This window comes from Lytechinus variegatus, chromosome 3, assembly GCF_018143015.1.
Source record: "Lytechinus variegatus isolate NC3 chromosome 3, Lvar_3.0, whole genome shotgun sequence".
Taxonomy (NCBI): Eukaryota; Metazoa; Echinodermata; class Echinoidea; order Temnopleuroida; family Toxopneustidae; genus Lytechinus; species Lytechinus variegatus.
The window spans coordinates 7,788,763-7,813,520 of NC_054742.1; the positions used below are offsets into that span (position 1 = coordinate 7,788,763).

The 24,758-nt window shown below is 35.5% G+C and overlaps 2 protein-coding genes across 2 annotated transcripts in view; both read right to left on the reverse strand.

The window, feature by feature from the left end:
- LOC121410123 (queuosine salvage protein-like) overlaps positions 1-5,464 on the reverse strand; it is a 39,078-nt gene extending 33,614 nt beyond the window's left edge. Inside the window, exon 1 of the mRNA XM_041602007.1 lies at positions 5,266-5,464. The gene's annotated coding sequence lies outside the window, so the exon portion shown is untranslated. The remainder of the gene's footprint in view (positions 1-5,265) is intronic.
- Positions 5,465-10,187: 4,723 nt separating this feature from the next.
- LOC121410125 (cytosolic Fe-S cluster assembly factor NUBP2 homolog) lies at positions 10,188-21,715 on the reverse strand. The gene is made up of 10 exons (XM_041602009.1): positions 21,079-21,715; positions 20,801-20,915; positions 19,254-19,317; positions 18,182-18,265; positions 16,935-16,996; positions 16,241-16,344; positions 15,575-15,726; positions 14,852-15,057; positions 13,640-13,729; positions 10,188-10,816 (listed from the first exon to the last, which is right to left on the reverse strand). Exons 2-10 carry the CDS (start codon positions 20,867-20,869, stop codon positions 10,700-10,702), a joined length of 948 nt encoding a protein of 315 aa, XP_041457943.1. The 5' UTR covers positions 20,870-20,915; positions 21,079-21,715; the 3' UTR covers positions 10,188-10,699.
- Between the last annotated feature and the right edge of the window lie 3,043 nt (positions 21,716-24,758).

Genomic DNA, 24,758 nt, shown 5'->3' on the forward strand with positions numbered 1-24,758 from the left:
GGTACCAGAGATAAGATTTAGGACAAATAGACTTCGGGATAGCCCGGTACCCTACTTGATCAAGCTAATTAATGAATCGTGATCACCAATAAGACATTGCCTATTTTGATGTATATATTGTATATTTGATGTATATATTGTATATTGTATATTTAAGTACCTGTAAAATAATATACATATGACAGTCATTTGATTTGCATTCTGTGATTTGGTCAAGTTATGGAATTAAAAATGAATTTAAATTTTGATCAAATAACATCAATAAATAAATCAAATGTCTTAACAATTGAAATTTAAAAAAAAATGCAATCTCATTTATATTGTATTATATATCTACCAATGTATTAATTATCTGTATATATATTGTACATAAACATTCAATTAATTTGCATTTTGTAATTTTGTAAATTTTGTAAACTTTGGTCAAGTTTTGAAATTAAAAATGAATTTCCATTATGATAAAGTAGCTTCAATCAATCGAATGCCTTAACAATTAAGATTATATTAATTGCAATCTCATTCTTGTACTATATCTACTTAATAATTATCTCAATCTTAAACAGCTCAATTCACAAACTGATCGATGCATTATTTAGTAGCTAGTCGCAGTTATTGACAAATTTGCAATAGTTTCTCAACTTCTCATTCAAATCATTCCTAGTTAATATTATTTCATTATTGTCGCCATTTCACATTTTGTTCTATACATTCAATTAACTACTTTTCAAAATCAATGTTTATATTATATTTATCTATTAATCTCCTGTTTAAATCAGTTTCAATTCAGTTTCTTCTAGTTCACAATTATCCAATTCCAATTATTGATGCATCAAGGATTACAGTTACATTTGCGATTAATGAATTTTAATGAATTTGCATTTTAATCATACTATTAGGTATTTATATTCAACAATACTTGCGTTCATTATTATTCATTTCAATGATATGTATTCAATTTTGATGTATTGATTTATGTTTTAATTTATATGTAAATGCATCACAATTCGGCTTGGCCGCCATGACGTATGAGTTTTATCAAATAAACCATTTATCTATCTATCTATCTATCACTTGGGCATAATCCTACTGTTTATGTCGTACAATTCATAACAAAAATGGCCAATCGAAACGGGTAGGAGAGAACTTTTCGTTTTCTGAGCTTCCAGTCTGTGCCCAGATGTCAGGAAAACTGCCACTCATTAGACCTTCATCCATACAATCACGGTAAGTGTATAACTTCTCTTTTCACATTTGGAGAAATATTTAGACCATAAATCACGCTAGTCCCGCGAGTATGGTCAAATACACGGTAAGCCCCTGGGCTCCCGCAAGCTGCACGGGCGGGAGCTCCCCGGGTTACACCATTGACCATAGCCATAGCGTCGATAGCGAGCCGTCTGTGTACAAGGAGCAACAAAATTATGTTAAAAACCTCCTCGAAACAGACGGCTGCCAGCTGTGTAGGCCGAGTTGACCATGTCCCCCGGTGGGGTCACTCAATATGACTTGGGGACCGCATGACCGTTACCAAAATCGCGGGAAAAGGGGTCAATTTTACGGAACGTCCGCGGACAGAACACTCCTCGAAGTAGTGAAAATAGGGGTGCTCACCGTCCTCGATCTGATGGAAATAGGGGTCAGGAAAAAGGGGGAGAACGATTAGGGGAAGTAAAGTAATTAAGGGAAGATGTTAAATGCCCTGTCCTTGAAATACGGTAAATAGGGGTAAATTTGCGAAATGGGCAAAAGTGTCCTTACAATCTTATAATTAGGGGTGTTTCAAGGTACCATTTTACCGCAATTTTGTCCTTGTTTTGCGTGAAAATAGGGGGTAAATTTCACAAAATGTCCTTGAAATTGACTGCAATAGGGGGTCACTTGCATTTGTGGTAACGCCGGTCATACGTGTCCCCTCTGCGGCTGAGTGACCCCACCGGGCCATGTCCATGGACCCCAACCAAAATTGGCATTATCGTGATATTGGGAACCACCGTTCACTTCATACAGCAGCGCTAGCTTTATTCAATCACACGCATGGTTCCCCATTTCCACCTCCATTCACTTTGTACACAAGTGCGCGTACACAAATCTACGAGTGGTTCCCAAAACCACGATTTGGCCCCAAAATTTATGGTGGAAGACTTCAGACAAAAATACAAGGGCATAATCGTGATATTGTCCCCAAATCCAAAAGTGGGGATTATTAGAATCACACCTACCAGAACGCATGAAAATCACTTCCTTTCTCCAGAACACAGTCCCCAACTCTCGCACAGCTCTGTAGCAAAATGATAACACACACAAATGAAACACACTGTATATAAACACTAGGGTTCTCTCCCTATTATATACTCGTGATACAGTCCCCACTCAATGGGAAATCAAGTTTGATTTTCACGGCGGTGGGGACAGTTTCAACAGTATAGTATACTCGTGATACAGTCCCCACGCTATGGGATACACAGTTCACTTTGTACGCAGTGGGGACAGTTTCAACAGTATAGTATACTCGTGATACAGTCCCCACGCTATGGGATACACAGTTCGTTTGGCACGCAGTGGGGATAGCTCCAACAGTATTATACTCGTGATACCGTCCCCTCACAACATAAAATCGTGCTCGTTCAACAAGGGGATGGGGACAGTTTCCCGATGCAATGTGACAAGGATAAAGCATTTTAGGGTATGGCTGCGGAAGTTGGGGGGGGGGCTTCAGCCCCTCCCTTTTTCCAAACATAAACGTGAAAATATGATCATAGGATTGTGATTTTATGTGCAGCTTCCCCCTTTTGCACCCACAAATGTAATGCACTTTACCCACGAATGTAATAATTTTTGATCGCCCACAGATGTAATCCTTCTAAACTAAAATCCTATAGAACTTCCTTCATATAGCACAAAAGTGCAGTCTTTTTTCCAGACCCGGTTAATTAAAAATTATAATGTAAGTCCAAAGTCTTTTTTTCCAGACCCGGTTGTTTCCAAACTTATAATATAGGTTCAAAGTCTTTTTTTCCAGACCCGGTTGATTAATAAATTATAATGTAAGCCCAAAGTCTTTTTTCCAGACCCGGTTGTTTACTACTAATAAATTAATAATTATATTAATTCATTAGTATTCAATTCATAATAATATTAATTTATTAGTAGTAGTATATTCATTTTTATTTGAAAGATCTGGGTCTGGATGTAAGACTACGCTATATTTCCATGTTATTTAATATTAATAAGAAGAGTGGGGATCTTTGTTACTTTTTGACTCTTTAAGAAATGATTTGTAAAACTGGGTCTGGAAAAAAAAAGATTTTGAACCTATAATTTTTTAAACAACCGGGTCTGGAAAAAAGACTTTGGACTCACATTATAATTTTTAATTAACCGGGTCTGGAAAAAAGACTGCACTTTTGTGCTATATGAAGGAAGTTCTATAGGATTTTAGTTTAGAAGGATTACATCTGTGGGCGATCAAAAATTATTACATTCGTGGGTAAAGTGCATTACATTTGTGGGTGCAAACTGTCCCCATTCCCTTGTTGAACGAGCACGATTTTATGTTGTGAGAGGACGGTATCACGAGTATGATACTGTTGGAGCTATCCCCACTGCGTGCCAAACGAACTGTGTATCCCATAGCGTGGGGATTGTATCACGAGTATACTATACTGTTGAAACTGTCCCCACTGCGTACAAAGTGAACTGTGTATCCCATAGCGTGGGGACTGTATCACGAGTATACTATACTGTTGAAACTGTCCCCACCGCCGTGAAAATCAAACTTGATTTCCCATTGAGTGGGGACTGTATCACGAGTATATAATAGGGAGAGAACCCTAGTGTTTATATACAGTGTGTTTCATTTGTCTTAGCTGGCATCTCTTATATCTGGACTGCGCAACGTCAGAATCGCGTAAGTTTGGATTTTTTGATAATTCAAATATATTTCCAGTCAAATTGTATACCTAATCGGATTTTTGTTTTACTTACCATATAAAAATTTCGAACATTTACGCGTCCAAAAATTTGATGAACTATCAAGCTCCGATATCCACACTTTACAGGCGAGTATCCACATTGAAACTTATATGTACAGAAAGAGCACATCTTCAGCTGTCTGTTAAAAGGCACGAGATTGCACCTACTATGTGTGCATGCGCATTAAACCCCATTTTCAATGAGCCGCCCAGACAGAGGCGATGCCACTCGCAGCAAAACTCGCGCGAAAACCGTGCCACCAAAACCAGCGCTCGCGATGCCCCGTCTTCGCACATAGCTAATTTGTGTGTGTTATCATTTTGCTACAGAGCTGTGCGAGAGTTGGGGACTGTGTTCTGGAGAAAGGAAGTGATTTTCATGCGTTCTGGTAGGTGTGATTCTAAGAATCCCCACTTTTGGATTTGGGGACTATATCACGATTATGCCAATACAAGATTCAATGTAACAGTGTACGCAATTTCTTATGTACACAAATGAGTACGAGATATCACGCTTTCTTGAGACATGTATTCGAATAGCACACGAGTGAAATCACTTGATTAGCCATACGGGCCGATCGAAGAACAAAGTACGGTAACGTACTGTCACACTCATTCAATGAACAAGGTTATAATATAACCTTGTTCTCAGTTATATCTCCATGTGTGACAAAATAAGGGTGGCAATGTTTGGCTTATTTTCTCTTTTTCTTTGGGGCAAATGCTTGATTTTTTACACTGACAGCTTCCATTAGACCTGTTAATTCATACTGCTTGGCTCTTATTTAAATTTGATTCTTTATATCATTTATTCTTAATTAAAAATAGAGATAAAAAAATGAAAATTTTCTTGCCATATTACTTTCCACCAATAGAGGGCGTACACAAAAATATGCCCAAAATTCAAGTTTTTGAGCGCTCTGGTGAATACAAAAATTATTCCCACATTACTAATGATAAATAATAGCAACTGTTACTGTATGGAAATTAGTAATTTTGGTCACAAAAGTGATATTTTAATGATTTTTTAAAGTGAGTGCTCTATACAGCATTGGCATACCATAGTCCTACCTGTAGATTCTCCACGCCACAGGCCAGATGGTAGCAGTGAACAAGTGTACTGTCAGTGAGAGTCGGCTAGTCGGTAGACAGTGCAGTGACAACAACTCGAAATTACTCGATTCTCCGGCATGATTCAAATATTGAATATGAAATCTATTCTGTGCACAATTAGGCAAAAATGAAAAACGGTACTTAGAATAAAAGTAATCTCCGAAAAAAAAATCGAACTTACTTCTGCAAGGTTTTGCCGCTGGTTTTCCCGGTTAGTCTAGTCGTACGGTCAAATCATGAAACACGTGGCGCATATGGTATTACGCAATGATTGTTGATTTTGACCAGGGTTCGCGCTGAGTCTGCTTGCAAAGACCCTGATGAGAAATTTAATCGTCAAGCCTGGGGGGTTTCTGAGACAAATACTTACACGTTTTGCGCACTGCGTTTCTTGGTGCTGTTGACTAATAAATTCATCATTACCTTATGAAGCCCTATGGGCGAAAATCTGATCTAACTTTTCTCTCTACGGTTGTTTTATTCACCTTGTATTCTGCTTTATACCAGTACCACAACGGACGCAGGACTTTATATATATATATATATATATATATATATATATATATATATACATAAATAGTCTGCTTCGTCATATGGAATAAAATAATCATAAATGGTTGGGTAAATGCCGAATATATATATAAAGTATATATATGAACAAACGGTTATTTTTCCATGACTGTTTCAGAAATGGATTTTGAATTCTCTTTTTTTTTGTCACACCATGGGCACTGACGAAGAGTGACTTTACCTTTCATTTTTGAGAGCTATGCTCCTTTTAAAATCTATTTTATTTATTTACTACACCATTCACCATTCTGCATATTCTATATGCCGAAGCAGCTATTCTATATATATTTATATGTATATATTTATATATATATATATATATATACATATACATATATATATATATATATATATATATATATATATAGTGTGTGTGTGTGTGTGAAGTTATACACATACTACAGCTTTGGCAACTCTTTTTATTTAAATATTGTGTGACAGAAATGGATGAAGAGAACAAAGGTAGGCGTAGCTTAAATCAAAGTTCCCCAGAGCTATCTACCCTTTTTGAAAAATTGGTGATGCCGAAAAAATGTCTCTGCCGGGAATTGAACCCGGGCCCCCAGCTTTGAATGCCGATGCCTTAACCACTAGACCACAGAGACGGGTTAGTGGCTAGGGCGATCCCGAATCGATTGACCGTCAGATAGACAGATTTTTGACACCATACCAATTATAATTTCCTCTGTCGGGTGAAGTTGGGTTTTATGTATATATATATATATATATATATATATATATATATATATATATATATATATATATATATATATATATACATCAGGGTGACCAGACGTCCCGTATTTCCCGGGATTGTCCCGTATTTTGCTCCTGTGTCCCGGCGTCCCGACAAACCCTTCCCGGGACGCCTATTTGTCCCGTATTTCAGAATATTGAACAAAATGTAGTTTAAAAGTGACGAAATTTCATTAAATAACCAACAGCTGACGAAGCAGGGACAACAATTCAATCGATAACTGTAAACTTTTGCAAGTTCTGCGGTGATTTGTTGCTAACCCAATACATTGCAAACGAACTGGCCTCCAGCCTGTTGTGTGGCAGGCTACTAGCTAGGCATGTAGGATCGAAGCAAATTCTCAATGGTGCAAACAATCTCACATGATAAACAGGTTTCCACCAAAATAATCACAAAATCGGCGGGAAATTTTTATAATTATACTATGCATTCTCAGATTAATGATTTGGAGATGTAATCGGAGGAACAAGTTATTGACTTTCCATAGATCTAGTTGTTTCAGCTTTCATTTTGGGTTTTGGTGTGTACGATGCCGCGATGTTTCACCTAATTTCTAATTTTGACAATATGTTTCACTTTGAAATTTTATTAATTTCTAAAATATTTTATTTTTTAAGTTTTAAAAATACATTTAAAAAAACACCAAATAAAATTATGATTTTTATTAGATGATTGGATTTTTTGTTTACTTGAAGTTTGAACTTTTCCCTTTTTCTTTCTTTTATAAAAACCCTATCTTTTCTGCTTGCCCTTTAATTTTGTTCCATCTCTTTATTTCCTCTTTCTTTCCTAGACTTTTTCTTTTCTCTCTCTGTTCATTTTTCTTTCTTTCCTTCTTTATCAAATATCCTTTTTTATTTCCTTCTTTCTTTCCTTATAATTACCTTGGCTTCCTTCTCTCTTCGTCTCCTGTTTTTTTTTTGTTCTTTCTCTCCTCCCATTATTTTCTCTTTTTTGCGTTCTCTCCTCCCTTCATTCTTCCCTTCCGCTCTTTCTTCCTTTCTTTATTTTTTCCCTTATTCTTTCTTTCTTTTGTTTGTTTGTTTCTTTCCCTTCCTTCCTCCAGTTTTCTTCTTTCTTTCTTTCAAAGAATGAAGGAAACATGTTTATTTCCTTCATTATTTCTTTCCTCCTTCTCTACCTTTTCCCCCTTCAATTTTCTCCTTTATTTTGTCTTTCAGACATTTATTCACCTTCCCTTCCTTTCTTTTCTTTCTTTCTTTTGTTCTTTCTTTTTTTCTTTCTTTCTTTCTTTCTATACTAATTTCAAAGAATGACGGAAACCTTATATTTTATCTCTTTTATTATTTTTTTCATCCTTCTTTTATTCTAACTTTGTTATTTTTTATTTTTTCCTTTATTTTCTTTCCTTCTCAATCATCTCTTTTCTTTCTCCTTTATTCATTCGTTCACCTTCTCTTCCAATTCTTTATATTTTTTCACAAGTCTAATACTTTGTGTGGGCTTCTTTGTTGATCTTCGTTTGTTAAATGTCCCGTATTTCATTTTGTGAAATCTGGTCACCCTGATATACATACTAAATCAATCATCAATGAATGAATTAATCACCCTACACCTACCCACCCATACAATTATGGGTTTTAACCATGAACTAAATCAATAAAATAAAACAACTGATTGATTGATCAGACATAATCATCAATCAATTTTTAATTAACCAACTAAGCAGCTGATCAACAAAACAAATCAAACAATTAAATAGTCGACCAATCAGCAACTCCACCAACTAAGAAGAAATCATGTGATCAACTAAGAAAACCACACATAAAATAGCAAAATCTGTAATCATGATTATCATTCAATCTGTATGAAGAATAATACACATAACAAAAAGCACACAAATTGGAAATGAGAAATATGCAAGTACATTGTGATGTATCATCCCTATCAAGACAGCATTTGGTGATATATCAAATGAAAATAGTATTTGTCACTTATGTTCTCACTATTGCAAACTCTCTACCCCAAGACCATTGTGTGTGCCAAATCTCATGAGTATTGGGCAAAAAACTGAAGAAGTACTTGACTCAGCAAGAGGTTTCTTTCCTTCATTATCCCATTAAATAAAACATATTTCTTACTATTGTTACTAAAGATGCAAATTTATCCCCTTCACAATCAAACATATAATTCTGATTGCTTTGGATACATCTGCAGATCTAGGTGAGATGTGTGCCCCCTTTATATTTGGTAATAAACCATTGAACATATACAATATAGTTCTGTACATTTTCAAATTTTGTTCTTTTCAACCTATCTCAAAGTCCTGCTGGTTCTGTCACTGGGATGGATATACTGCAATACACCCACTATTATGCTAGAACTATTGATTGGACCTACACTTCACAAGTTTGTAAGTTGTTACTCACATTCCATTAAGATACAGACAGGATTTATTGCAGCTATGCGTATCAATTTTAAAATAAAAACTCCTTTAATTAAAAACATATTGTACCTTCCCAAGATTCTCAACTGTATTGACAATGAATGTCACCTATTTGTAAATAATATACAGTGCATCCACGGAAAATGAAACTAAAAACTTTTAAATTTTTTTTGTCATCACTTTATTAGAAATTATGTATATGATACACAAATGACCAATCACTGTAGTCTCCTCTTTATTCTGGTAGACAAAATAATTAGACAATGGCACCAGTTTATTGTTACTGGTCTGTGCCATGGACCTGGGTTAAATGCTAAAATTCTTTTAATCAATAAATGAATGGGAAGAAAGGATACCAAAAATCATTTGGTAGACAGCATTCAAACTTCAAAAGAAAATCACGTCTCAAAAATTTGCTGTTCTTTAATATGATACCTCAATCAAAGGAAATGATCAAGAAACAACAAGGTGTTTCTTTAATTTCAATAGTATCAATAAATCAAAATGTTTTACCAGCTAGCTGTTAAACTTATTCAACACTCCAATTTGTTCATGACCACCCATGCATAAAGTCTTTTGTTAAACATGTGATAGCTAAGGTAGGCAATCTGTCAAATGTACATTTTATGTGAATTTATGACAAAGAGCTGATATTTTAAGAAACAGAACTTTGTTATATTCCTGGTTACTTTTCTTTGATTGAGGTATAAAATCAAGACATATATTGAAGTTTTTAAACATGTTATTTTGAAATTAACACACCAAGTAAAGTTTTGTTATCCTTTCTTCAAGTTGTATTTGCTAACTCATACATGAATGAATAATCATGTGAGGTATACAAAATTCATATTGATATATAATAAGTAGCAGGTGAACACAGAAAACATCAATTAAAAAGATTATTTAACAAATAGTAAGTCATTGAAACAATTGGTGAAGACTTAGCTCTATAAAATACATTAAAATGTCCCAAGCTTCAAATCTTACCTTAACCTTAATCCTAACATAATTCTGAACTAAAATCCCCATCCTGACCTTACCCCTCGCCTAAAATCCTATGAGAAATAAGTGGAACAATTGTCCTACATAAAGAGCAAATGTTGCGTTACGTAAATTATAGCCGATGCATATCAGTTTGGAATGTATGACTCTATTTAACCCTCATTAAACTGGGGGGGGGGGTCAATTTGACCCCCCCTTGACAAATTTCATCACTATACCATCAAGCAAAATTTTTTGTCCACGCTGCTCGCTGACTTTTTACCTTCAAGTCTTGCGCATCTTTTGAGACCAAATTTGCAACGTCCAGGTATGGTCCCGAAATTACACAACATTTTTTTAATGCATATCACACCCGAAATCGCTCATAAACGTGATTCCGTGTAAAAAGTCAATGCAAATAGTGTTTTTCAACCAAAAATAAAAAATGTATGATTATTTTTACTTCTGTTGGTTTGAATGGATTCATTTTATGCTATTCATCATTGCAAAGGGTCCTCAACGAAGTTAATTGGAAAAAAAAAGTTTGAAAAAACAAAAAATACATAATCAAAAAACAATAAAATACATTAGAAATTAATTACATTTTTGCAATTTTAAGTAGATATTTGTTAGAAATGTAATCCCACCAAAAATTAGCATTCTACTAGCTTTATAAATTAAATTAGAGGCAAAAACACACACAAAAAAAAATTAGGGCAAATTTCATACGCTTATTTGCAATATCAATTAATAATACATAAACAATTGATTTTTTTTTAAATTTTACTATAAAGTCTTGTAGTTTACATCCGGCTCTACGCGCATGCAAATTTATATCTTGGTCTAAAATAGCCCAGTTAAGATAGGGTAAAGGACCTGAAAACTTCCATCTGCTTGCCATCACCTGTTTGGTAGTTGTAGGAACCTTTGTGCTAATCTTTCTAATGGATTCAGTACACTAGAATCAGGGTAGCGATCAAAGATACTCTCTCCATCCTCACAGCATCTAACCAGAGCCTGATAAACAAATTGGACAGAATGGATAAAACACACACTTAAATATCCTACTTGCTTATTTCACAACCAATTTTGATGAAACTTGTTTTAGATTGTTCCTCTCATTTTACTTTTTCCAATAAGATTGCTTCTTTTCTTGGGTTTTGGTTTCCTTTCATACTAGGGCTCAATAGACAGGGCGTAATAGGCAGATAGAATGGTCAATATCCACTAAACAATTATATAAAGAAACACAAAAGGACAATAATTTTCAAAAATCTCCCTTGTGTAGTGTGGAATGCCACAAAATTGTCTACATCTTCTACCTATATTACTTTCAATTCAAAATCTATTTCAATCAATCAATCATAATAATACAGGTAATAAATTGGTACTTATATAGCGCATAATCAATTAAAATTGCTCTATGCGCTTTGTATAAATTGCTCTCCAATATTACAGTTACACTACAACAAAAATAAATATGTTTTCAAATTTCCTTTAAAACATTCAACATGATTGAAGGTGAATTGGTAAACTATTCCATAATTTGGGTCTGCAAAAATAAACAAGTGGAATGCCTCTGGCCGTCTCACCTGCATCACGCGGTTCAATATAGCATCAGTGCTGACTTTGAAAACTACTCTAACTCGCACAAGATGTTCAGTGATACATGGTTACTTTTATGTCCACTTTTTATGAACTAGACCAATAAACTTACAGAGATATGATGGTTATTCAACAAAAAAACCCACCATGGCCAAAGTTCATTGACCTTACATGACCTTTGACCTTGATCATGTGACTTGAAACTCGCACAGGATGTTCAGTGATACTTGATTACTCTTATGTCCAAGATTAATGAATCAGATCCATAAACTTTCAAAGTTATGATGGTAATTCAACAGATACACCCAATTCGGCCAAAGCTCATTGACCTTTGACCTTGGTCATGTGACCTGAAATGCACACAGGATGTTCAGTGATACTTGATTACTCTAATGTCCAAGTTTAACGAACTAGACCAATAAACTTTCAAAGTTATGATGGTAATTCAACAGATACCCCCAATTCGGTCAAAGTTCATTGACCCTAAAATTTCCTAAATGACCTTTGACTTTAATCATGAGAGCTGAAACTTGCACAAAATATTCAGTGATGCTTGATTACTATTATGTCCATGTTTCATGAATCAGATCCATAAACTGTCAAAGTTATGATGGGAATTCAACAGATACCCCCAATTCGGCCAAAGTTCATTGACCCTAAATGACCTTTGACCTTGGTCATGTGACATAAAACTCACGCAGGATGTTCAGTGATAATTGATTAACCTTATGTCCAAGTTTCATATATTTTCTAAGTTATGATGACATTTCAAAAACTTAACCTCAGGTTAAGATTTGATGTTGACGCCGCCGCCGTCGGAAAAGCGGCGCCTATAGTCTCACTCTGCTATGCAGGTGAGACAAAAACGAGCTTTCCCCCTTTTGAAACAACTCTAGGAATGTGTAAAATTGTAGTTTCTTCACTAGAAAAAAGTCTATAATGTGGCCGGTGTGGTGGCCGGTGTGGGGATCTAAGTAAACTATAGAGGTATTCAGGTGCCATTTCATGCATAAACTTAAAGGGAAAGTTCACCCTGACAAAAAGTTTTTTGTAAAGATAGCAGAAAAAATAATGAAAAATATTGCCGAAGGTTTGAGAAAAATTCATCAAATAATTAAAAAGTTATTAGAATTTCATTGATTTGATTTGTGACGTCATATGCAAGCAGCATTCCTACATAGTGAATGGTAAAAAATCAATGAAATGTCATTTTCTCAGAAAATTGAAAATGGTTTTCACTGTACCTTTTGTATATCCATAGACAAATCATTTCACACCCGATCATGAATAGAAAACAAAATTAAGTCACCAGGAACCATACAAAATTTGAAATTCATGCATTTTATATTACATAACAAATGGGGCAGCTGCTCGTTTAAGACGTCACAAATCCAAAACTTTGAACTGTAATAACTTTCTTACTCTTTAACGGATTTTCCTCAAACCTTCACCAATATTTTTTATAATTTCTTCTGCTATTTTTCCAACAAAGTTTTCTTCAGGATGAACTTCCCCTTTAAAAACTATATACAAATTAGATAAAAACGTGGGATTGAGAGCCCCTGGAAGAATAAAAAACTTGTAGGTGGGGCACCACCATACTTTAATGGCATTAAAGCTGGATCTGACTTTCAACCAAAATGTTTGCAAAGGTTTCAAGGTTCTATGGCTTGAAATGAAAGGTAAAGCATAAACATTGAACAAATATTAAATAGGTACTCCAGGCTGAAAATAATTATACCTGAATAAATAAAATGAAATCATCAAGCAAAACACTGGGAATTTTATAAAAATTTTATTTCAAATAACAGTAATTGACTTTTAAAGTTTGGCAATATTTTGTGAAAATGAATTATATCATGTGTACCATTATGAAAATGAAATAGGTAGACTGATGATGTCCTGTCTCCTTTCCTTTTTTTCTTTCTTGTAATTACTTCATATTCTCACAAATGTGTGTATGATAAGTCTCCCTGACTTGTAACAAAATAATTTGCAGCAATGATTATATTAAACATTAAATCAAAAGTCAATCCAAATTCCATGTTTTTATTCTTGGAAGACTAAGTTTGAATATAATTTCACGAAATACACATAGTAAGGGGGAATGTGACATCATCAGCTTGCTCATTGCATATTCATGATGACATGCATAGAAAATTTTCACCAAAATATTAATACTAGTAAAACAAAACTTGAGAGTAACTTTGTTATTGTTCTTTTTCTTCAACTTACCTGATCAAGAGGAATTTTCTCAAGAACTGTTAATTTTGATTCCTTGGCCAAACTCTCTAATCCATTACCAGAAAACACATGGGTTATCTCCTTTAATGATAAGAAAACAAAGGTAAAATTGATAAAAATCAACACTGCATTTAATTGAAATTTTAATGTTAACCTTGAATTGAGGAGTACTTTGTGTCTGCTTTCTACTGCGTACTCTAATTTTGAATTATGATATAAGTAACCTACATAATGAGAAATACTGATGCACTAGAAAATTTCAAATTTAAAGGGAAGTGGTATGCTCCTATTCTGAAATATTTGAAGTTAACGTTAGATTCATTACCAAAGATTAATAATTTGCATCGTGTGTGAAATTCTCACAGCAGTGTAACGTAGATTGACATAGACAACACTTTCTCTAAGTATCATTTTGGGTAAAGTGTTCTAAAATAATTCTACAATGAAATGAGAATAAAAAGGTCATTTCAGTATAAAGTAGTTTTCAATGAATTCTTTGGCAAATGACCTTACGTCAACAATAAATAGGGGAGATGAATTCACAGGTCTTCAGTTAAGAATTCAAAATGGCAAGGTTAGTTTTTAACAATACTTAAAGGAAAGTGAAGAGAGTGCTAACTTTAGGGGGTATCTTTAAGGGTATCAATTTTAAAATACACTTTTTAATGGAATGCATGCACTGGATTACCACAGGACACCAAAGCTACAGGCAAAATGGGCATCTTATTTTGGCCTCAAGTTTAAAAATACATGTATTTGGAAGGTCATCAAGGCTATTTCTGAGGAACCATTGCCATGGCCTTGGATTGATTCTAGCTCTGAATTATAAACATTAGTGTTCAATAGAAAAGTTGGGCAAAATTAATTTTCAATCTGGAGTTAACCTCGCATTAATCATGAGAATACCAGATTATGGCCTGTATTCTTAACAGGTTTCAATTGTATCATGGTAAAAAAAAACAGTTTGTGTACATAATTACAGTGATTTTATTGTGTAAACTAATTCTAAATACATAATTTTGGCAAAGGAGGCTAAATTCATTCTTGAACGAAGTGAGATCATAAAATAAATTTTGTACCATTGAGAAAGGAAACATCTTATGAGATATACAGGCTTATTTATTTTTATCTATAGGGCACACAAAACCCCTTACATTTTCCATCTGGTAACAAAAGGAACATAAAACCATTTATATTTCTTACCTGACAGCATGGACACACAAAACCACTCATATTTTCCACCAATCCTAAGATTGGTAGCTTCATCTTATTGCAAAAATCAATCTCTTTGCGTATCGTGTCCATGGCAACTGTCTGTGGAGTGGTGACGATAACTGCTCCATCAGGTCTGGTATTCTTCAGAACCTTTAAGACTGTCAGGTGCTCATCACTTGTACCAGGTGGAGTATCTATCAAAATCAAAAGCAATATCAACAAAAAGTTACATCATATTCATAAAATACAACTCTAATTAAATTTAAAGTAAAAAAGAATTGCCTTTCTGTTTTATCATTCCAGTATTTGTTGCTAAATCCACATTATAAAGAATCATTCACCCTCAAACAGGTGCATCATTAAACCAATGGATAATCACTTCATTCACTATACACTCTTCACAAAAAATGAAGTGTGCATGATACATCATACATGTAATAGTTTTTAGTGAAAAATCAGTGACAAATCTCTTCATGAAATGCTGTTCAGGAAGTCAAATTCAAGCATAGAAGTTAAAATGATGTTTAATTTCTATCAAGACAAATGACTGGTCTTTCATTCTAATTTTTGACACCTACATTTATGTTTTGTTAGACTATAATCACTTTTTGTATTTTTGTAATTCTTACTATTGTTATTATTATTGCCATCCTGAATATGATTGATTCTTAGCTTCATCCTATATGAGTGTGTAAAGTAAACTTAATTTACCAATGATAAGGTAGTCAAGTTTTCCCCAGAAGGTGTTCTTAAGGAATTGTTTGATAAGTTGAGTCTTTCTTGGCCCTCTCCATACTACAGCACTTTCAGCTTGGTCCAATAGAGATGCTACAGACATCACTTTAATTTTGCCATGCTTAGACCTTACAAATCATATAAAAGAGACAGAGTAGAGTACTTAAATTATTGCTGATATCAAGATAGATATGTAAGACAAAAAAAATCCAATAATTTAAGTTCTAATGAAATTTATTATTGTACAATTTTAACAACAGTAGGCTATTATTAACAACATTCTTTACACACATTTCTCCATTTCCAACAATGCTCAAAGTGGTAAAAATCTTTACTATTTTAACTAATAATACCCCCCCCCAAAAAAAAAAACAACTTAAGCTGTTAAGAGCTTCAACAGTACATAATATAGGTTTTCAAGTTTTTGGCTGTAAATACTAGATGAGATAAGAATTGAGTTGAAGAGTATAAAACATTGTAGAAAATATAAATATTGTTAAGAATCAATAAGGATCAACCCATTAACTACCAATTCTGAAATTCCAATAAGCTATGTACAAAGACCATCTGGTTACAGTGAGCATTGGCCTAACAGTAGTATTAATGAAATGTTTTCCATTCTTAAAAACGAGTCTAACTTACTGTAAAGGTTTCCATCCCCACTGCGTATTGATGACCTTTTGACCTTGAACTGACATGAGCTGTGAAATGCTCGGACCACAGATGTCCACATCTAGAATACCAACCTATGGTAAAGGGGGGGGGGGGGTTATAAGCAGACAATGAATAAATGAGAGTCAACTCACTATAAGGATTTTGAATCTTGCGGTTACTGGTTTGAATCACAGTAAAACAATCGGTGACTTAAGATATATTCATAAGAAAATTTGCTCTGTACAGTAAATAGACAATATCTTTGTATGGAAGGCAATATAATACAATTACAAATCTCCAATATCACAACATCTGAATTTTCTACTTCTCATGAAAATGCATTAAGGAAATACTTTGTGAAGAAATCACTGAATATGGGCAATATTTTGGGGAGAATGTTAGATCCTGCATTTGTTGTATCTGATTACATAAGCACCAAGACCTGTTTGATTGCTTTTTTATATCATTCCTCAATAAGTGTGATATTCAGCATGGCTCACCTGACAACCTTACTTTTACAAATTCACAACAGGTAACATAATTTCTTAACCCTTTCTTTAAAAAAGCTAAATTTTGATTGCAAGGGACATCTTAATAAAAAATTATATAATATTAGTAATATATTACCACAGGAAATTATGAGGCAAGTCCCTTTCCTTTCCCTGAAATAAAATATTCTTACTCTTTTCTTCTGCTGAGCTAGAGCAAGGGCCAACGATGCTGCCAATGTAGACTTCCCGACACCTAACATATGATCCAAATAAAAGTAGTAAATACAAGTTCTATAAATAATGAGAAGGAAATGAATAGGTGGCAAACAATTAATAAAAGGCTGGGAGATTTATTCAATAAGATCTTTTCTGAGATTTCAAATAGTTTATAGCAAACTCTGGTTTGACAAGAGGTTATATCATCTAAGAAATGAATGGAGACTGTGCTATGTAACCACTCCAAACATCTATTAGGTTTTCACTCGGAAATATACATGCATCTAGAGTATTTAACGCAATGTCCAAACTGCTTGTTTGCAGCTTAACGCAACCGCAAGTATGACATTGTAAATGCTTGGAGCCATTGTTTTCATCGATCAGGCCTACATAGTCATCTTAGTTCTTCATGGATGTAGATAAACCCCTGACAGTTTCACAATGAAAATTATCTAGCTTGCTTTAACTAAGGCGACATCTCTTTGTGCACAGGCCACTGAATACTAGTATATGGTAAATGATCACTTTGTCTAAAATATCTAGATTTTTTTTCTGTTTCATCTCATCCCACATGGTCTAATCCAATGTGTCTATGACCGGTTCATCTACTAAAACTTTGGTCTTACTGTAATATAGCCCATTTACCATTTCTTTTTAATAGGTATTACTCATTTTGACTTAATATCCACTTGATCAAACACCATCTTTTATCTGGTTTTTATGGTTTGATGAACTGTTCATGGACCACATTTTCATTCAAGGGAGTGAGTTAGCTCAGTCGGTATGAAGTGTCCGCCTGTCGAACCAAAGGTCATGGGTTCTGGTCTAACCCAGGCAGATGAATGAAGCCTGTGTTGTGTGTTTATATGTTCTTCAACTATTGCATAGATTCAGGCTATGTTACCATGGAAAAAACTCTGTCCCTTAGATAGGATGTTAAATCTTTAAATGGAGCACCCCATGTACAGTAGAGTCACCAACTGCACTGTTGGTATAAATGTAGGGGAATACCGTGGTGTAGTCATATTAGGAGAGACCTGTGGGTCAGCATGATTTAGTTCAAACTTTCAACTCTCTGGCAATACCCCGTCATTTGATCTCTATGAATGACGCTTGAAGTTGATTTGATTCAAAACAGATGAAACAGAGTGCTATGTGGACTAAACAATAGCAATTTACTTTCTCTGGAACAATACAGAAGTTCACAATCTTAGTATCTCACCTCCTTTCCCTGAAACAACAATTATCTTATGTAGAATTGCGTTCATCCTAATATCAATGAATTCTTGGTCAGGGTCCACACCACCTACAAGGAATGAATCAGATCAAGAACAGAAGCAATTATGTTCTGTGGATTCACATATTGTTTCACTACAGTCTAGAATTCTTATGTAAACTGAGTTAAAATAGAACAACATTTTATACAGGCTAGCATTAATTATCTTAACTAAGCACATGTCAATAACTTAGAGATCAATTGTTTAAATCTTAGAGCAGGGATTCTCAAATAGCGGCGCGCGCGGCACTTGTGCCACACCGAGCCTTGCGGAGTGGCGCGTGGGAGCCAGTATGAACAAAATGGGAAAAATATGTCGGTAGAATTGATGTTTGATGATAATTTTACACAAAAAAAAAACAAGTCAGTTATATTTTGAACTTAAATCTTTATTGATTTTATTTTTATTCATTCTAACGTTACGGTTTTTATATGCTTGGTGTATGAATTCATGTGCGACTGTCAATGGTATGTGCATTACGATAGAGATATCTGTATACAAATTATCTAACATCTGATGCCAGGGAAAAGCACTGAAAATGCAACCAACTTCCAACTGTTCAATTCAATTCAATTTATTCATCAAATTACAACTTCAACTTGTTTTTAACCCCCATTGCTTCCCCAACGTTTCCCCATTTTAGTGTCCTCAAAATACCCCTTGCTTGCCAGCTATCCCACTGCTTGTTACACTTCATTCAAACCCACCAAGTAAGGCAAAATCTTGTGAGAGCGTCAATGTTTAAAAATGCCAATAATCGCAATAATTTTTCTTCATCACCTTTTTGCCAGAGGAGCTGGCTTGGGTAACATATGCTGACTAGTATGTATTAATAGAAGAACAAGAAAAACGGTTAAACAAAACAAATCCAATGAGTAAATCCTATATTATGAAAACCACTACAATTAAACAATGTCACAATTTGTTACACCTTTACCCCATATTCAAGAAGTTGATATTGAACAATTTACAAGAATAGAGATCACATTCAACATTCTACGGCAGGAATTTACTTACTTTGCTGTTGACATAATGCCTGTCCAGGACAGCCTTCACACATGGAAGATCTACCAGCTAGTTCCTGTAAACCAAGAAGAAAATCAACCAAAAGAATCAATGTGCATAACACACATGTTCAGCTCATTAATGTTTATAAAGTTAGGAAATTTTCCCTTGTGAAATACACCATGCATATGATCTGGGCAATTCCAGAGTAGACTCTAATGGACATGACATTCAGAAAAAAATTTATATCCAAGAATAAAAATCTAAAATCTTTTAGAGTTCATCAGATTTTCATGCATCCAGTCAAACAATTAATTTTACAAAACCCCCCTGAAGGGTTGAAAAGAAAAATGCACAAATTAATTTTGTCTAGACAGCTGAAATCTGTTTTTTTTTTAGTTTTTATTTTGACATTCAGAAGATGTGGGACACAAACGAACAAAAATTGAAGCTTTTAGTCTATTTTTACTGAGTAATAAAATGACTTGAGCCTTAGATTAAAGGTACCTAGGCCAAGCTTAGGTCTCATATTTACAAATGAGTGATCTACTGATTGGGCATCAACATTGAATTGACCAGCAATTTCTTTTCTTGCTGTTCCTAAATAACGCTGTAGACTAGTAGTCTAATATTATCGTTTGGGTAACCCAGGGAGCGCCGGACCGCAAAGCAGTCCGGCGCCCAGGAGCTTACCGTGTATTAACCCATACTCACGGGACAAGGGTAGATTATAGTCAAAATATCTAGAAAGATAAATTGTGAAAAGAGAAATTATGCACTTACCACGATTATATGGATGAAGGTCTAACGAGTGGTAGAATCCTGGCATCGATGCACAGACTGGAACCTCAAAAAAACGAAAAGTTCTCTCCTTCTACCCTAGTCTCGATCGGCCATTTTGTTATGATTCATAACAAAAACGGCCGATCATACTGGGGAGGAGAGAACTTTTCGATTTTTTGAGGTTCCAGTCTGTGCTTCGACGTCAGGATTCTACTACTCGTTAGACCTTCATCCATATAATCGTGGTAAGTGCATAATTTCTCTTCTCACAATTTATCTTTCTAAATATTTTGACCATAATCTACCCTTGTCCCGTGAGTATGGGTAAATACACGGTAAGCTCCTGGGCGACAGCCCACTACGCGGGCCGGCGCTCCCTGGGTTAACGTTTGGGGAGACCGGGGTTAGTTGGAACGCGGGGTAAGTTGAAACATTGTAATTTTCTTTAACGCCTGTAAAGTAAATTTATGCAATACTGCCTTCAATTTATTGCAATAATAATTCAACGCTGTTGTATTATTAAATAGCAATAAATTGAGGACAGTATATTGCATAACTTTATTTTACAGGCTTTAAAGAAAATTACAATGTTTCAACTTACCCCGCGTTCCAACTAACCTTGGTCTCCCCTACTCTACTCTCAATCAAGTTAAAAGAAAACAAAAAATGAAGTTTGGAAAAACACCCACAATATTTCAATTCAATATATCATGATTTAGATCTACTTTCAACATTAGACATGTTAGACTTAGAGTTAGACGTTAGTGCCAACTTACAGTTTCTGCTGGACATCCAGACAGTGCATCATCTTGTTTGTCATCTAATAAATTCATGTCCGGATTCATGTATGATTAGTCCAATAGGCCAAATCGTGAAACACATGAAACTGAAATGGCATTAATATCGTGATATAGGAAACCACCGTTCACTTCATACAGCAGCGCTTTATTCAGTCACACGCATGGTTCCTTATTTCCACCTCCATTCACTTTGTACACAAGTGCGCGTACACAAATCTACGAGTGGTTCCCAAAACCACGATTTGGCCACTGAAATAGTACTACTTTCATTCAGGGGCCACTGCAAATACAGGCCACACACGCCTCCAGAAATCCAGCATGTAGAATTGTTATAGAGGTAATGGTATCCCACTTGTTGAGTTTGACTGCAGTACCGGTACCATACTGTATCATTACCAAGATCAAGAAGAAGTGTCTGCAACATGCAATCGATCCACCAAGATCTCAGTCGATGCATGGGTTTTAGCTTCGGCCCGGGATCAACGGACAACCTACCCAGAGACGTTGAGAGAACTCCGCCTTGCAGGCCTGGTCGATGCTCTCTGGCATACAGGGCCTGGGGCGGCTCGGCCGCGCCTTCATTCCCGTAAAGCTATGGCAAACGCCGACTAGGTATCTCTGTGGTCCGTCCCGATCCCCAGTGCTCAGGAATCGCATCATGTGATCATGTCCATTTGGTCAGGGGATTCCCCGCTATTCCCGTAATGCATAAACAAACTGGTTGCTGCCCGAGGCCGGGGTGCTGTTCTATCGAGGTTTTTTACCTGACTGCTAAGAAAGCACGAATTAATGCATGTGAGCAAGCAACTAAGGGACCGACGGCTTAAGGTCCTCTCCGAGGGACTTGGTAATGAGGATACTAGCGCATCACTTGGGAATCGAAACCGGTCACCGTAATCCGAAACCCCCGCTCTATACCGACTGACGATCCTGCGAGAGATGTACACAACCCGACTCCTAAGCGCTCGACGTAGGTTGAAAATAAAGTTACGTTGAATTAAAACTTTATTGTTCCTAACAGGAAATTTGACTTTCACCGTTGCATTACAAAAAATACAAATATTTACGTGAACACAAAGTTAATATTTATTATGAGATAACAAGCATAAATCAGTAAAGACAGTATGTCAATAGCACAGGCTTTTGTTTAAAAAGGTAATGTCAATGACTGGTGTTGAAGTCTATAGAACCGGAAATCATTACAACATTAGATTGTTACATCTAAGAGTTTTAAGAAAGACATGTATATCTATGACCTTGGTACATAATGAAATATGGGGCCCTATGGGCAGGTTTGATTCTCGGTACTGGGTCTTTGACATATTGATAGTAACGCAGGCGTACTATTTGCAGTTTGCACTCCACAACTACTGACCCCTGGACAATTATCCAGGCATACCGTGAAAAAAAATAGAATAAAGAAATATTGCAAGAGGGGGGGGGGGGAATCTTTCAAATAATGACCCCTTGACATAAATATGTAGGCATACACGAAGTAAATAATGAAATAACAAGTGACCACTGGCCTCTGTTTCTTTGTGGTAACTCCCGTAGGAACTCGGCAGGACAGCATTTTGCTGGTAAATCCTCGCATACATGAAGTATTGCATTCTTTCAACTATGACTCCATGGGGGAGCGTGCTCAGTCAGTAAAAGCAGCTGCTAGTCGAACCAAAGGACTTATGGGTTCGAGTCACCCACCCCGGTGTATACGTGTACACATATACCCTTTTTACACAGGCTAAAATTTCCTTAGCCCCGTACTATAGGTGGAGCTAAATGGCAATTTAGCCTCACCTATAGTACGGGGTTAAGCTTAGCCCACTTTCTTTTTACACAGCATTTTTGCAAAGTGGGCTAACCCCACCTATAGTACGGGATTATTTGGCCCTGCAAAAAAGCAGGGTTATCCCACCAATTGCGGTGCTAAGAGCATGCAATAGTACGGGGTTAAGATCGCATGTGTAAAACGAAAGTGGGCTAAGCTTAACCCCGTACTATATAGGTGGGGCTAAATGGCAATTTGGCCCCACCTATAGTACGGGGTTAAGGAAATTTTAGCGTGTGTAAAAAGTGTACGAGTGAAGTACTTGTACTACGAATGATCGACAAAAACCACTAGTCCGGGGTTAGCGAGTTTCGTGTGTGAAAAGCAAGCATTCCTTATCCGGGGTTAGCAATAACAATTTGGCATGTGTGAAAAGGGGAAAAAAATAGTACGGGTTATATAGCGATAGTCCGGGGTTAAGAAAATCCTGTGTAAAAAGGGCAATAGACGCAAGCTATACAGTGTGTATAAAAAAATACACTTTGAAAAAGCCCTGGAAATGAAAAAATATACAACATTTGGGTATTTTTTTCACATATAATCTTGGGTTTGGGTCTCATCTATCCAATAAGAGAAAAAGTTTTGACAGAATATTACATTTGAGTGAGCACTGTCCATTTTGGTAAAGCTCGCAGAAATCTGTTTTCACGCTGTGTCAAGGGGACAGTGCGAAATCAAACTTTTCCTGCAAAACATTTCTCATACATCTCCCTTGCACTTTTAGTCAATTGAAATAAAACGGATACATACAAGCATTTTGTAACACTTTTGCCACCCAAATTGAATTTTTAACACTTAGTAAGCACAACCTTTACCCGTTTTGTGCCAACTGGATCTGAAGACATAACTAAATCTGAACAAAAGTTTATATCAGACATCTCAAGCATATTTTCACTAAGTTTTTATCATTTAAAATAGGTTTACATTTCATATTTCATTAATTACTTGTTTTTCCACACCTTTTCCAAGCTTGACATTGATTAACAAAATAAAAATCAAGCTTAAGCCAATTCATGAAAAATCACAGCTCAGTGTAAAGCAAATATCGTCACGATGGCTCGGTGTGTGGGGAGTGGGTTGGGCACAATGCACTCTTTGAAGTATTTTGGGCAAGGAAACAAGTTTTAAAAGGTAAAAGATATCTTCAAATCAAAATTACTTGCTAAATTCCAAGTGATATTCATTATTAAGGTCTACTTTTATTCGCATAACTATTTCAAAGTTCTGCGCAAATCATTTTCAAAAGTAAGTGGTGCTCACTCAAGCGGAAATATTTTTCGACAGTTCTATCGTCATTTGCTTAAATGGATCTGTACCAATGTTAAAATGTGGAAAAATATTCAGGATATTACAAATGTATAATTTTACAGGATATTTTCTAAGTGTAAACTTTTTAAAAAAAAACTCTGTATAACAGTGGAAAACACTTCGTCCCTTGGATAGATGTTAAATGGAGGAGAGTTAATAACCTGCGCACCCCGGTGTAGTGGTCCACCTGCATCCCCCTTAATCAGTTATATCGAGAGGAGAAACCTGTACGTGGGTCACGTAGTTTCAGTCTCTTTCCGCCTCCCAGACACAAAAGACGCCAAACAAACACAACTACTCCCAGGCTACTATACTACTCCGGGATACTACTACTACTACTACTACTACTACTACTACTACTACTACTACTACTACTACTACTACTATTACTACTGCTACTGCTACTACTACTACTACTACTACTACTACTACTACTACTACTACTACTACTACTACTACAACTACTACTACTACTACTACTACTATATACTACTACTACTACTACTACTACTACTACTACTACTACTAGGCCTACTACTACTATTACTACTATTACTACTACTACTACTACTACTACTACTACTACTACTACTACTACTACTACTATTACAACTACTACTACTATACTACTACTATTACTACTACTACTACTACTACAACTACTACTACTACTACTACTATTACTACTACTACTACTACTACTACTACTACTAGTACTACTACTATATACTACTACTACTACTATATACTACTACTACTATTACTACTACTACTACTACTACTACTACTACTACAACT